General features: G+C 64.6%; 1 protein-coding gene across 1 annotated transcript; it reads left to right on the top strand.

The window, feature by feature from the left end:
• Window positions 1–1916: 1916 nt before the first annotated feature.
• Window positions 1917–10121, top strand: RHPN1 (rhophilin, Rho GTPase binding protein 1). Its single transcript, XM_011938076.1, has 14 exons — window positions 1917–2038; window positions 2893–3021; window positions 3295–3370; window positions 4185–4262; window positions 4612–4736; window positions 4828–4994; window positions 5229–5422; window positions 5742–5898; window positions 5974–6087; window positions 6500–6694; window positions 7170–7246; window positions 7468–7614; window positions 7703–7864; window positions 8328–10121. Exons 1-14 carry the CDS (start codon window positions 1938–1940, stop codon window positions 8541–8543), a joined length of 1938 nt encoding a protein of 645 aa, XP_011793466.1. The 5' UTR covers window positions 1917–1937; the 3' UTR covers window positions 8544–10121.
• Window positions 10122–13902: the final 3781 nt, after the last annotated feature.

Here is a 13902-nt window from a genome sequence, read left to right as displayed (position 1 = left end):
GTGGGTTCCAGGGGATGGGGCAGAGGTTTTGGGGACGGCGTGGGTTCCAGGGGACGGTGCGGGAGTTTGGGGATGGTGTGGGTTCCAGGGGATGGTGCCTTATCCTCCAGTCTCTGTCTCTGCCTTCCCATGGCCACTTCCATGTGGCTGTGTTCACATTTCCCATCTCTTATAAGGACGCTTGTCACTGCGATTAAGGACCCCCCTGCTCCAGGGTGGCCTCATCTTAACTTATTATATCTGCAAAGACCCTATTTCTAGAAAAATTGCACTCACATGTACTGGGAGTTAGGACTTGAACCTGTCTTTTGTGGGGACACTATTCACCCATAATAGATGGTCACCCGCTCAGCTGGCTGCTGTGAGCTTGGGGGGCAGGACGAGCAGGCCTTCTGTCTAGGAAATCAGATCATTCCTGTATAATGGGCATAAACTAATTACAATGCAGACAAAGGTCTCATTCACATTAGCAAAAATAACTCTGTAGATATCTAGAGGGAAACCCAGGAAAACATATGTGATCTCTTTACGGGGAAGACGGAAAGGCCTGAGAGACGTGTGTGCGTGGAGAGGGTGCCAGGTCCGCAGAGGGGAAGACCCAGTGCCATATGCACGTTGGCCCCATGAATCCGCAGCTTCATGCAGTGTCGGGTCAGTTTCATGGTGGCAGGATTCATCTTCAGACATGACAAGGTCCTGGGAGAGAAGAGGTCCTGTCTCCCGACAAGGGCAGGAAGCAGTCCCAGGAGCCACCAGAGGCCTTGTCTTGCTGCTGACTGGCAGAAATGGCCAGATGGCCACACCTGACACAGACCAGGCTCACCCCAGGGCTGGGTGGGAGTCAGTGTCCCTGAGCAGCGAGCCCTGAGCAGCACTGTGGGTCTCAAAGCATGGAAGGAGTGGGTGCTGGAGAGGCAAGCCAGCCGGCCCACGCCTGGGAGCCCACCCAGAGGACAGCCACAGGTAGCTGAAAAGAATCTTGTCGGGGTAGAGACCCAGGCATTCCCACACAGCCATGGGGAAGAGCGGTGGCGAGGGCTGTGGTGAGAGGGAGGGACACATGAGGATCGCACAAGCAGGACCCCAACACCACAAGGGTGGGGTGGGCTGAGGCATGAAACTGGATCACCCTGGAGTGAAATTTAAGCCCCAGCAGATTCACACCACTTAAGAAGACACAGGAGCCATGAAAGTCTAGAAGGGGCCCTGCCGGGCATGCCTTGCTCTTGTGCCATGGCTGGTGCTGGGCAGGGCCGTGGGGGTGCAGTCTGTGGGTGCAAGGCTCAGAGTCTCTTCTCTGTGGATGGGGAGTGCACAGGTGTGCGTTCACTTCGAGAACCATTCCCAAAGTCAGACCGCAGCCTCTGCACCAACCATCGGGTGCCAGTGGCTGCCCCCAGAGCCTCAGGGATGCTGTCCTTGGAGCCCACACCTAAACCCACACGGGAATGATTGGGAGGCGTGGGTGAATTGGATGGAAAAAAAATTGGGAGGGGCAAGGGGGGGGGATCCAGAATGAAATCCGGAAGTGCAGAAGGAGATCCGGAAGCATCCTACTGTGAGGAGCTGCAGGCTGCCCCCTGCAGGGCTCCTGGAGCCCTACTTGTTCAGGCTGCCTGGTGAGACCCTGGCTCCTGGTGTCCTTGGCAGGTGCCAGCCTCCCCTCCCGACCACCATCACGAGTCGGCAGCATCCCCCCGCACCACATCCTTCTGCACTGACTGCCTCCTGTCCTGCTCTGGCTGGGCCCATGTTCACACTGGCTCTGTCCAGCCCCTCCCTGTGAGGTCAGCTCCAGCCCCAGCCCATGGTGGCCACCCCGTTACCCTTGGGCAGGCTGCACTCCTCTCAGTGGCTGGCGAGGCACGGCCTGGTGCGGTCTCCACAGGGTCGGGCCGTGATCACCTGTGGCCTCCCTCCAGGGCTGTGACTCCCCGATGCAGATGCGGTGCAGCCAGCTGCAGAGCCGCAGGGCCCGGATTCACCAGCAGATTGACAAGGAGCTGCAGATGCGGACGGGCGCTGAGAACCTCTACAGGTGAGTGCCTGAGGCCGCCGGCCCCAGGAGCAGGCCTGACCTGGGTGAGGGGGGCAGGACAGCCACCCAGGCAGGTGTCTGCCCCATGGCCGGGTCAGGGAGACAAGTGCATGAGCAGATGGGTCCTGGGGGGCACGCAGTACACGTGATGCCCAGCCGTGACCCTCACAGACCTGCCTTCACGGACCTCTGTGCTGGGCCAGAGGTGCCAGGAAACCAGTGTCCCTGCCGGGTGTGCAGCTTGGGAAGCCCCAACAGTGCACGTGGGGGCTTCTTAGAAGAGCCATGGTTGAGGCTGAGCTGTGGCAGGTGACGGTGCATCCCAAGGTTGGGGACCTGGGAGAGGGGTGGAAGACCCGAGCTGCCTCTCCCTCAGAGCACGCCGCGTGTGAGCCGCACGTGTGTATGAGTGCCCTTTGGTACCCTTAGCACCTGCTGCCTCCCTGCCCCCATCCTGGCCTTTCTTGGGGACCCCTGGTCCCTTTGCCAGGCCCTGATGCAGGCACAGAGAGGGTGTGGCTCTCACCCACCATCCAAGGAAGTGGTGTTTGAATGCTGTCGAGGGCTGTATGAGCCCCAAAGAAAGCCATGGCGCTGAGGGAGGTGCCCGCAGGCCAGAGTCAGAACATGCAGGTACTGGGGTCAGGGGTGATGAACTGTAGGGGGTACCACCTGTGAGCCCCCGGATGCCACTGCTGCACCTGTCCCACCCATGGGGGCAGACCCCGTCAGCGACATCCTCTACAGGGTGGGCTCAGAGCTCTGACAGGTCAGCTGGCAGGAGGGCTGCAGTGGGCACGGGGCCTTTGGCTCTACCTTGGGGCTGGGCTTTCAACTGCCACGGCCTCCCTCAGAGCCACCAGCAACAACCGGGTGAGAGAGACGGTCGCCCTGGAGCTGAGCTACGTCAACTCCAACCTGCAGCTGCTGAAGGAGGAGCTAGAGGAGCTTAGCAGTGGTGTGGACCCTGGCCGGCGTGGGAGGTGCGGATGGGGGCCGGGACAGCGCACACGCGTGCGTGTGTGTCTGTGTGTGTGTGTATGCATGTGTGTCTGTGTGTGTGCACGTGCTTCTGGAGCGGTTTAGGATGGTGGGGGGGTTCGCAGGTGCAAGGACACCCCCCAGGACACAGGCGCACGTGTACACTCATGAGGGAGGGAAGCACCCTGTGCCACAGAGCCCTAGGAGTGGGCCCCCGGCTGCCGTGTGCACCAGGGTTTGGCCTTACAGTCTGAAGTCGATGCTTCTGGTTGTAGTGAAGCTGTCACTGTCCCCATGATCCCCCTGGGCCTGAAGGAGACCAAGGAGCTGGACTGGTCTACACCGCTGAAGGTAGGCACTGGCCTACGAGCTCTGAGAGACACGGCCCTGCCCTGGGACCAAGGGGGATCTTGGAGGCTTCCTGGTCCAGCTGTCTCATTGAACAGATAGGGAAACTGAGGTCCAGAGGGAGGGAGGGCTGAAAGGGACACCAGGGACCTGGCAGAAGTGGCCACAGAGACCCAGCCTCTGCTGCGTTCAGGGCCCGCACTGGTGCCTGCGCCCCAGGCTGGGGCTGATCCCATAGAGTGGGTATGAACACATGGCCTGCCCTCGGACTGGCAATGCCCTAGGAGGATGGGGCCTGGAAGCCCCAGCTGGGGCACAGGGTCCAGGTTCGCCCACGGAGGGCACCACTGGCTTGGGACCACACACCCAGCACTGACTCACGAGGGTCCTGGAGAGGGCTCAGACCCCAGAACAGACTGGCACTGCCTGGCAGGGCCCTGCAGGAGCCACTGACTGTGTTCAGTGTCTGAGTCACTGAGTGGCAGATGGCACCTGCCTCCCGGCCATGGGGATGAATAAGGAAACGCACATAAAAGTAGCGCTGAGTCTCCAGGCGCCACGTCTGTGATGGGAAACCCAGGGCCAGAGGGGCTCCAAGCTGCATCAACCCACCAGGTCCCTCCGTACAGTTGGCCCCAGCCCTTCTCTGGGGCTTCTCCTGAGGGGCCCAGGGCCCCCACCCTGCACGGCAGCCAGCCTGCTCTGCGGCATGGACCTGCCCTCCACCATGAGTCTTTCCCCAAGGTGGGTTGGGAGACCTCAGGGAAGGAGGCCAGGCACAGGGGTCCTGTGGATGCCAACACCTGCCCCCCATCAGGAGCTGATCTCGGTGCACTTTGGAGAGGACGGCGCTTCCTATGAGGCAGAAATCAGAGAGCTGGAGGCCCTGCGGCAGGTGTGTGGTTCCCCCGCCCGCCCACCCTCCTGCAGCCCCGGGAGACACATGCAGAGGCTGAGGCTTAAGTCAGGAACAGACGGCGGAGCTCAGTGTGGACGTCTCGAGGACGTGGGGAGACAGGCGCACCAGGGACCCTGTGTGTGCAGACCCAGCCAGGGGGCGTGGAGGGGCTGGCAGGTGGCTCCAGTGCCGCACGCTGCTGGCCTTCGGGAGTCACAGCTGCCCAGGGCCCCGCTGGCTTTGCCTCCCCGCCCCCCATGGTGCTGATGCCCACGGGACTTCCCAGGGCAGTGTGTGTGAGTGGGATGGGCCAGGGCGGTGGGGCCCAGCGGCTCCTGCCCTGCAGGCCATGCGGACCCCCAGCCGGAACGAGGCAGGCCTGGAGCTGCTCACAGCCTACTATAACCAGCTGTGCTTCCTGGACGCGCGCTTCCTCACCCCTGCCAGGAGCCTCGGGCTCTTCTTCCACTGGTAGGGGCTCTGCGGGCGGGGGCACCCTGGGGAGGGGAGGCGTGGCTGCGGGAACTGTGGGAACTCCGCCTAGCCTGACCCGACCCTGCAGGTACGACTCGCTTACTGGGGTCCCGGCCCAGCAGCGCGCCCTGGCCTTCGAGAAGGGCAGCGTTCTCTTCAACATCGGCGCCCTCCACACACAGATTGGGGCGCGCCAGAACCGCTCCTGTGCCGAGGGTGCCCACCGCGCCGTGGAGGCCTTCCAGAGGGCCGCTGGTGAGGGCGGCCCGGGCCGCGGTGGAGCAGGGTGTGGTGCCAGGGTGTTGCAGAGCCCCTTCTACAGGGCAGGAGCTGGGGGTGGTTAGGATGTCAGTCCCTCAGGTAGGGGGGCTGGGCACATCGGGCCCATGAGTGTCCCAGGAGCGGCCCTAGCTGGCCGCCCTGAGTGCTGCATGGGGCAGAGATGGGCAGGTCAGGGCCCTGCCTGTGTGAGCACCCCTCCCTCCGCAGGGACCTTCAGCCTCCTGAGGGAGAACTTCTCCCATGCGCCGAGCCCAGACATGAGCCCTGCCTCCCTCTGCGCACTGGAGCAGCTCATGATGGCCCAGGCCCAGGAATGTGTGTTTGAGGGCCTCTCACCACCTGCCTCCATGGCCCCCCAAGACTGCCTGGCCCAGCTGCGCCTGGCGCAGGAAGCTGCCCAGGTGAGCTCGGGCACCCGTGTCAGGGTGCAGGGGGTGGCGCCGAGCTGGGGCCAGAGCCCAGGTCCAGGCAAGCGTGAGCTCTCCAGCCTCCTTCCTTGTGTGTCAGCCCCAAGCCGGCTGTTGTCCTGCTCCCTGGGGGGCTGGTCAGGAACCTGGGGGCCCAAGCCTCTGCCTCCAGGGAATGGCATGAAACGGCAGGAACTGGGGTGCCAGGGAGGCTGCTGGGATGGTGGTCGGAGCGGGTGGAGGCCAGGTAGGGACAGGCAGTCGCCACCCAGAGAGCGGGAGGCCCTCGCGTGCCTGCCATGTCCACCGGCAGGTGGCAGCCGAGTACAGACTAGTGCACCGGACCATGGCCCAGCCACCCGTCCACGACTACATGCCCGTCTCCTGGACTGCCCTGGTGCATGTCAAAGCCGAGTACTTCCGCTCCCTGGCCCACTACCACGTAGCCATGGCCCTCTGCGACGGCTCCCGTGAGTGCCCACCGCACTTGCCCATGATGCTGCAAAGGCCCCCTGCTCAGGGCTCATGGCCTCTCTGTCCCCCAGCAGCGATCGAGGGAGAGCTCCCCACACACGAGCAGGTCTTCCTCCAGCCCCCCACCTCCTGCAAGCCCCAAGGCCCCGTGCTGCCGCAGGAGCTGGAGGAGCGCAGGCAGCTTGGTAAGGCGCCCATGGATGGAGGGCCCTGGGGGCTTAGGTGTTCACCAACAGTGGCAGGGTGTCCCCCACCACCCTCACGCTGTTTGCCACCTGGTGTCCCCATGCTAACGAGTTGGACCACCTACCTATCCCTGGATGCCTTGTGCCTGATGGGTGACGGTCCAGCACAGGGGCCCCAGGAGTGCTGGCAGCCTCTGAGCAGGTGGGAGAGCCCTGGGAGCAGCTTGTCCCTGGCCCCTGCTTTGAATGAGGCAGAGCCCTCCTGCGCAGCCAGCTCCTCACCCCTGTGGCACGCGCCTACAACAAAAGTGGCTATGATGAGCCCACAGCCCTGGCTTTGCCCACTCCTTCTGCCATGTTCCAGGGCCCACGGGCCCACATGGTGTGTGACGTCTCAGTGCCCCGCGTACAGGCAAGGCACACCTGAAGCGCGCCATCCTGGGGCAGGAGGAGGCGCTGCGGCTGCACACCCTGTGCCGCGTCCTGCGCGAGGTGGACCTGCTGCGGGCTGTGGTCGCCCAGACGCTGCAGCGCTCACTGGCCAAGTATGCGGAGCTGGACCGTGAGGATGACTTCTGTGAGACTGCCGAGGCCCCCGACATCCAACGTGAGCAACCAGGGCCTGTGTGGGTGGCTGCATCCCTGGCCAGGGTGGGGGCCTTCGTCCTGGAGAAAGGGAGGCTGATTGCATTAAAGATGCAATCGCCACAATGAATTCAACAGCAGTAGCACTTTCCAGGCCGCAATCTCAGGCCCACAGAGTTGCCGCGCCCTTCAGGGGCCTGGGGGATGACCACGCCCCTCAGCCCCTCCCTCCCTGCACTGGCCTGCCCTGAGGGGAAGCCCACAGACCCGGGACAGGCATGCCTGGGACGTCAGGGAGGGATTCTGGGAGCCACTTGGGGCAGAGGAGGCCATGTGTTCAGGGCACCTGGGACAGCTCCCCCCACCATTGCAGTGCGGCCAGGCCAGGAGGTCAGAGGAGGGGCCTGTGTGCGCTCGGGGTCATGCCCTGCGCCCTGGAAAATCCCCGGGTCAGGTCTCCACAGGCTCCCAGCTTAGCTCTGCTCTTCCACCCTCAGCTAAGACCCACCAGAAGCCAGAGGCCAGGATGCCACGCCTGTCCCAGGGGAAGGGGCCTGACCTCTTCCATCGGCTGGTGAGCACACCTGTCCCCAGGCACCCCCAGCACGGGCAGCTTGGGCTGCGTGGCTCTGACCAGCACGTGGCCTCAGGCTGTTGATGGCGGTCCAGCCCTGCCCACCCGCCTTGTGGAACCCCACAGTGCCCCTCGGTGCACAGGTTGGATGGACGTGCTGGTTAGGCGGGGTCTCCTCAGTGTGTGGCCCAGCTGGGCCTCTGACCTCTGAGCCCCGCCAGGGGCCCCTGTCTGTGTTCTCAGCCAAGAACCGGTGGCGGCTGGTGGGGCCCATCCACCTGACCCGAGGGGAGGGCGGCTTCGGCCTCACGCTTCGGGGAGACTCGCCCGTCCTCATCGCTGCTGTCATTCCAGGGAGCCAGGCCGCGGTAAGGGCCCCACCGGCCCCCTGAGGCTGAGTCCCCAGTGCCAGCCAGGGTGTCCTGTCCCCGCCTCACCATCCAAGTCTCCCCACAGGCGGCCGGCCTGAAGGAGGGCGACTACATTGTGTCAGTGAACGGGCAGCCGTGCAGGTGGTGGAGACACGCAGAGGTGGTGGCGGAGCTGAAGGCTGCAGGAGAGGCGGGTGCCAGCCTGCAGGTGGTGTCAGTGCTGCCCAGCTCTAGGCTGCCCAGCTTGGTGAGCCCTTGGGGCCCCGGAGGGGTGGTCCCCAGCCTGCTGTCCCCACCCTGGCCCTGGGCGTGCCCTGGACGCTTGAGCAGCATTGGGAAGGGGAGGTGGGGCTGCAGGTAACCCTCCCTGGGCCGCCTCCTGGGCAGGGGCCACCTGTGCTGTGGCCTCCATCTGACGGCTCCTGCCCTGACCCCGAGGATGCTGCAGCCCACCCCTCACTGGGCCTCTGTATCCTCAGACTGGAGGCTTCTGGGCCAGGTGCTCCATCCCAGAAGTTTCATCTACCCAGCATGGTTGACCCAGGGTTGGGTGAAACCCATGGGGCCCCTATATGTGGCCACCCTGATGGGAGCCCCCAAACAAGCCCCCCACGTGCCAGCCCCTCATAGTTCTCGCCCCTCCCAGACTGGCTGCAGGTGGGGACAGGCCAGCAGGGGCTGACCACAGTCTGTCTCTGTCCCTGCTACAGGGGGACCGCCGACCCGCCCTGCTGGGCCCCAGGGGGCTTCTAAGCAGCCAGAGGGAGCATGGCTGCACGACCCCGGCATCCACGTGGGCCAGCCCTCGGCCTCTCCTCAGCTGGAGCCGAAAAGCCCAGCAGGGCAAGCCTGGAGGCTGTCCCCAGCCCCGTGCCCCGGTGAAGCCGGCTCTGCCCTCATCCTCGAAGCGTCCAGGGTGGCTGTGAGGGCCACGCTCCCTGCACACCTCAGCCCTGGCTCCAGCTGGCGGGAAGCACCAAGCATGCCCTCCCCACCCAGAGGACCTCCGGGCAATGCCTGCCCCGCCTCATGCCAGAGGCTGCCTCGGGCACCTGCCTGCCCATTAAAGACTATAGTCAGACCTGTCTGAGCCCAGTGATGGGAGCTGTGGCCTCTTCACCCACACACAGGAAGGGTGCCAGTCCCTCTGCCGGTCTGAGGTCAGCTTCCTGGGGCTCCTCCACCCTGAGGGCTCCTCACAGCTATCACATCTGTACCCCGGGCTCTGTCCACCCTGCTGCTGCCCTGGGCACAGACCCTGAGGTCTCAGTCCCGCCTCCAGCCAAGTTTCTGCCTGGTGCCCAGTGACTCCTACTGGGCATCCTTTCACTTGCTGCCGGGCACCCCTTCGCTCGCTGCCCCTCCATCATGCAGCAGCCAGGCACACCCACAGCATCCACAGACCTCTAGGCCGGGTCCCAGACACGGCCTTCCCCAAAAATACCTCCTGTTGTCCTGTCTGTGCATAGAGCAAGGGACTCCCCACCTCTGCACCCTGTGCTGGTCATCCCAGGCTCTGTGCTGGTCAACTCAGCAAGTGTCCCCTTTGCCCAGGAGTCCCCAGTGTCGTGGCCCAGGTCTCATGGTGGCCCTAAGCCTGCCAGCCCCGCTGCCCACCTTGCTGTCCTGCTCCGAGCATAGGTGCCACCCTCCAGCTCCTGGGCGTGTCACTCTCCGAGCCTGGGGCCTGCACGGGCCCCCAGCCCTCCCCAGCCTGCTTGCGCCGCTCCTGCTGGCCTCCACAGGCCGTGAGCTCTCAGTGTCTCAAGCAGGGGAAGTGGGGGCTGCCTCCAGGCCTCCGTATACTGGGTGGACAATGGCCCCCAAAGGCCGTCAGCAGGAGCACCGCCCCCAGGACCCCCACAGCAGTGGGCTCAGGACCTGGGCACCAAGGGCAGGAAGTGGGAAGGGCTGCAGAGCAGGGCAGGCCCGAGCTGCACCCGAGAGGAGCCTCGGAACCAGAGTGGGGGTCGTCACCAAGGGCCCCAGGGCCCAGCAGGTTCCGGAAGGGACAGGGCTGGCGGGAGTCATTCCCTGCAGCCACCAGGGGGCAGCCGCCACCTGCTCAGCAGCCCTGGGAGGCAGCACAGGCAGGTGCGCCTTGGGAGGGCGGAGGCACAGACCCCGGGTAGCAAGGCGGCCCCCAGCTCTGCGAGACCCCTGCCATCTCGTCCAGTCCCTTCTGAGGGTCCCCATGTGGGAGCAACCCGCCCTGCATCACAAGCTCCAGTTCCAGGGTCCAGGACCCTGCGCTGCCGCCTCCCTCGTGCTTCAGCCGGGAAAATGGGGGTGCGAGTGGGGTGTTTGGGGTCCCAGAGATGCAGGCGCCGTGGTGCCATCCTCCTGGGCGGGAGGGTGGGGCTCCCCAGCCTTCCTGAGCCAGGGTGGCGTCCAGGTCCCCCATTTGCCCTCCTGGGAAAATCCCTGTCTCAGCAGAATGGGCCAAGGTCATGCAGGTCTCCCCAGCACGTGTTAATTTGGTTAATAAAACTGTTCATCAGGGAGGCCATTAGGTGCTAATTGGGGATGACAGGGTGGCGGCCCTGTCTGGGAAGTGCAGGGACTCCCCACCTCCTGTGGCCTGTCCAGACCCAAGGTGGGGACAGAGCTGCCACCTGCCTCCTGCACGGTGGGCGCCAGGCCACCATAGGCTGGGGGAGGGGGCTTTTGCCCAGAGAGCATGCCTCTCCCCACCGCAGACCCCTGGGGTACGCCCAACCCATCCCACCCCTGCCCACACACACCTCTCCCCTGGCTGCCACCAAGCCTGGGCCTGTGATCCTGGCCCTGCTCTCTGCCCCAGGCCATCTTGTCCCCTGCTGCCCCCTCAGGGGTCTCCTTTGGGGCTGCCTCCCCGCCATCGTCTCCCTCTGCCACAGAGTGGGGGCCTCGCAGCTGGAGTCACACGTGGCTGGGACCCCCGGCTGCTGTCACCGCCTCCATCCTGTGAAGTGGAGGAAGCCTGGTGCACAGGGGTGCTGTGGCGATGTGGGAGGCCCTGAGGTCCTGCTGCCGGCCAGGGGGAGGGGGGCGGAGGTCCTGGGATCTGGAGTCTGAGTTCTAATCAAGGCAGGGCTGGGCAGGAGGGGGGGTCCCCCTCCCCACCTGCCACTTGGGGCTGCTCCTGGGGCAGCAGTGAGCCCCTCTCCAGAAAAGAAAGCGGATGCCTACCAGCCCAGCCCCTCAGGCTTGGACCACGCCCCTCCGGCCGCTGTGGGAGTCCTGCCAGACAGCCCCTGGGCTGCGGGAAGGGACCGCGCCCCATCCCATCCTCACCCCTGCAGCAGCTGGTGGCTGCCTGCTGGGCACAGGGGCCTGCTGGACAGGGGACTACCCTGTCCAGCCGCCCCAGGGACTCCATGTCCACACAGGCAGCTGAGTCGGCAGTGGTGGGCGGAGTTGGGGAGGCATCACCATGGCTCCAGGAGGCTCTAGGAGGCCTCGGGGACTGGTCAAGGGTGTGATGCCAGGCCTGGCAGGACCTGCAGTTCACCCCTGGGGCCAGTTGTGGCCTGTGCCCCACCAGAGGGCAGCGCAGCCCCTGGGGCCAGCACACAGGGCGGCAGCTGTGCTGAGCCTGCCCTAGCAGGAGGCGGCAGCTCAGGGTCCTGTCCCACCTGCCCAGGCTGGGGAGCAAAGCAGGATCGGGGCGAGGCTGGGGGAAGGCAGGGCTGGCCGCTGGGGAGCGCTCCGTCTGCAGGCTGTGCGGTGAGAGCCACCGGCTGAGGCTTCCCAGGGGGCACCTCTGGCCCGAGGGGCCGGCTCGAGGCTGTCCCTGCAGCAGCACGTGTTGGTGCTTGCCTCACCCCCCGAAGCGCCACACCGCGCCATCTGCAGAGCCCACTCTCTTCCCTCGAAGTCCTGCTTGCACAACCCTGTGCGTCTCTGGCTAGCACCCTTTTGGCTTTTAGGGACGGGTTAGTGTCCCTTCCTCAGATGGCCTGGCCTGGCCACACCCCATGCATGGGCCTTAACCCCCACTTTCTGGGCCAGCCTTATCACTTTGGTCACGGTGTCACAGACGGGCCGAGGGCAGGGACGGCACCAGCATGTCCATGAGTGCCTGAGTGTGTCGGGCATATGTTGCCTGGGAGGGAGGGGCCGGAGCCCAGGAGCTGCTGGGGCCACGATATGGTCCAGACACCACTCCCCATGCCCGCACAGACCCAGGGCCGACGATGGATGTTGAGCAGCGCAGGGGCCGAGGGCGCACCGGGTATGTGTGCACCCCGCCCAGGCGCGGGGCCCACGGGGTGATGCTCCATTTTCAGAGTGCTCCCCAGGCAGGAGGCTGGGCTGAGTCTGAGTTGCCGTCCTTTCTGCTTTGCCAACAGAAAACTGCCGAGAAGGGAGAAGGCGGACTCCGTTTTGCTTGGATCAGCAGTGAGCAGGATTAACGCAGGGAGAGGGAGTGGGGAGGAGTGGGGGCGGGGGCCTGGGGATGGACAGGGCTGGGAGTGGGGTTGGGGATGGATTGGGGGTCACGAGGATGGATGGGTTGTGGGGACTGGGGACAGACCGAGGTGAGCCAAGGGCAGGGTCCACTACTTCACTCTTCTCCTCACCCCCTCCCAGCCCCTCCTGCCACCTCAAGCCAGCAGTTCCAGAAGACGAGTGAATGCATACTGCCTGCAGGTGTTGGGGGTCAGGCCTTGTCCAACACCCTCGTCCCCCCGCACCCTCCCACAGTCCCAGGAGCAGTGTTTTCCCTGTTCCCAATGGCCATGGTCAGGATCTGTGCCTGTACGAGGTGGGCCACAGTGGCCAGGGGGCTGGCGAGGCTACAGCTGTTCTCAAGCGCAGACAGCACCCGCAGACCATCTGCAGACATGGCATGGAGGTCCAGAGAGCCCGGGGGTTGATCCTGGAGGGGAGCCGCGGAAGGCGGGGACTGGAGGCACTCCGCAAAGCTCCAGAGAGAAACCAGCTCCACGGGCTTCAGACCCCCAGGACGGGGGTGCTGAGTGGGCAGCCGGAAGGGGCCCTGAGGAGAAGAGGGCATGGGGCACAGACCTAGTGAAGAGGGCATGGGGCACAGACCTAGTGAGACCTCAAGCCAGGGTGGCGGAGGTGGCGGTAGGGGCTCTGGGTCACCTAGGTGGTGCTGCTGTGCATGGGAGAGGTGACGGGCCAGGTCAGGCCACGGGTAGCAGACAAGCTTAGAGGGCTGAGTTTAGCCTCAGCTTCTCAGCACAAGGAGAGAGGCTGACAGCCTGTGGCCGCGTCCTTAGCCACCTCCAGGGCACTCACGCCTGCCTGTGGCCACTCTAACCCTCCCAGGGTGAGAGGAAGAGATGGGACTCCAAAGCCACAACCCCACCACCCTCCCCACCATCGCTGGGGTCACTGCCCAACCCCCCTCCCCTTCCACCACCCCTGAGGTCACACACATACCACCATTCCCTCCCCAACTCCTGAGGCCACACCCCCCACCACTCTCCCCAACCCGAGGTCACACAGCATATCACCGTCCCCCCCACTGCTGACATCACGTCGTCTGCCTCTGTCATAGTGTGGACAGCACATACCTCACCCTCCCCACACCGATCTCTGGTCCCCATGGGGCCATCACCGGTGATAGCAGTTCCCCTGTCACTGCCAGCCTCACCTCCAGCTCACTCCTCTCGGCAGCCGCCCCGCGGCCATGTTCCCCTCACCCCCACCACGGCCTTTAGTGCATTCGCTTCTCTGCCTGGGCCCCACTGTTTTTGTTTTGTTTTGTTTTGTTTACACGGAGTCTCGCTCTGTCACCCAGACCGGAGTGTAGTGGTGCCATCTTGGCTCACTGCACCCTCTGCCTCCTGGGCTCAAGCACTCCTCCCACCTCAGCCTCCCAGGTCGCTGGAACTGCAGGTGCCTGCCACCACACCCGGCTAATTTTTGTAGAGACATTTCACCGTGTTGCCCAGGCTGGTCTTGAACTCCTGGACTCAAGCTGTCCTCCCACCTTGGCCTGCCAAAATGCTGGCATTACAGGCGTTAGCCACCGCGCCCAGCCTCCACTGCTTTTTTCTTGGCTCCAGAGAGCAAGGTGGGACAGGCTGGGGATCTGCAGTGGGGGTGACTTGACCTCTCCAAGTCAGCAGGAGGAAGGGGCACCCACTTCTCCAGGGCAGGGTGGGCGGCAGAGGCTGCAGTGCCGCCCTTCTGCCTTCCTGTCCATCCTCACGGCCACTCATTGCCCGTCGGCAATGACTGAACACCTGCTGCTGGGTGCTTTTGCCTCCCAGGAGCCCCTGGAGCCCTGGCCCCTCTCTGCGCTCTCCTTATGTCCTACACATCCCA

The sequence above is a fragment of the Colobus angolensis genome, unplaced genomic scaffold (genome assembly GCF_000951035.1).
Source record: "Colobus angolensis palliatus isolate OR3802 unplaced genomic scaffold, Cang.pa_1.0 Scaffold17, whole genome shotgun sequence".
Lineage (NCBI taxonomy): Eukaryota > Metazoa > Chordata > Mammalia > Primates > Cercopithecidae > Colobus > Colobus angolensis.
The sequence above is the reverse complement of the archived record's forward strand: the minus strand, read 5'-3'. Positions and strand labels throughout refer to the sequence as shown.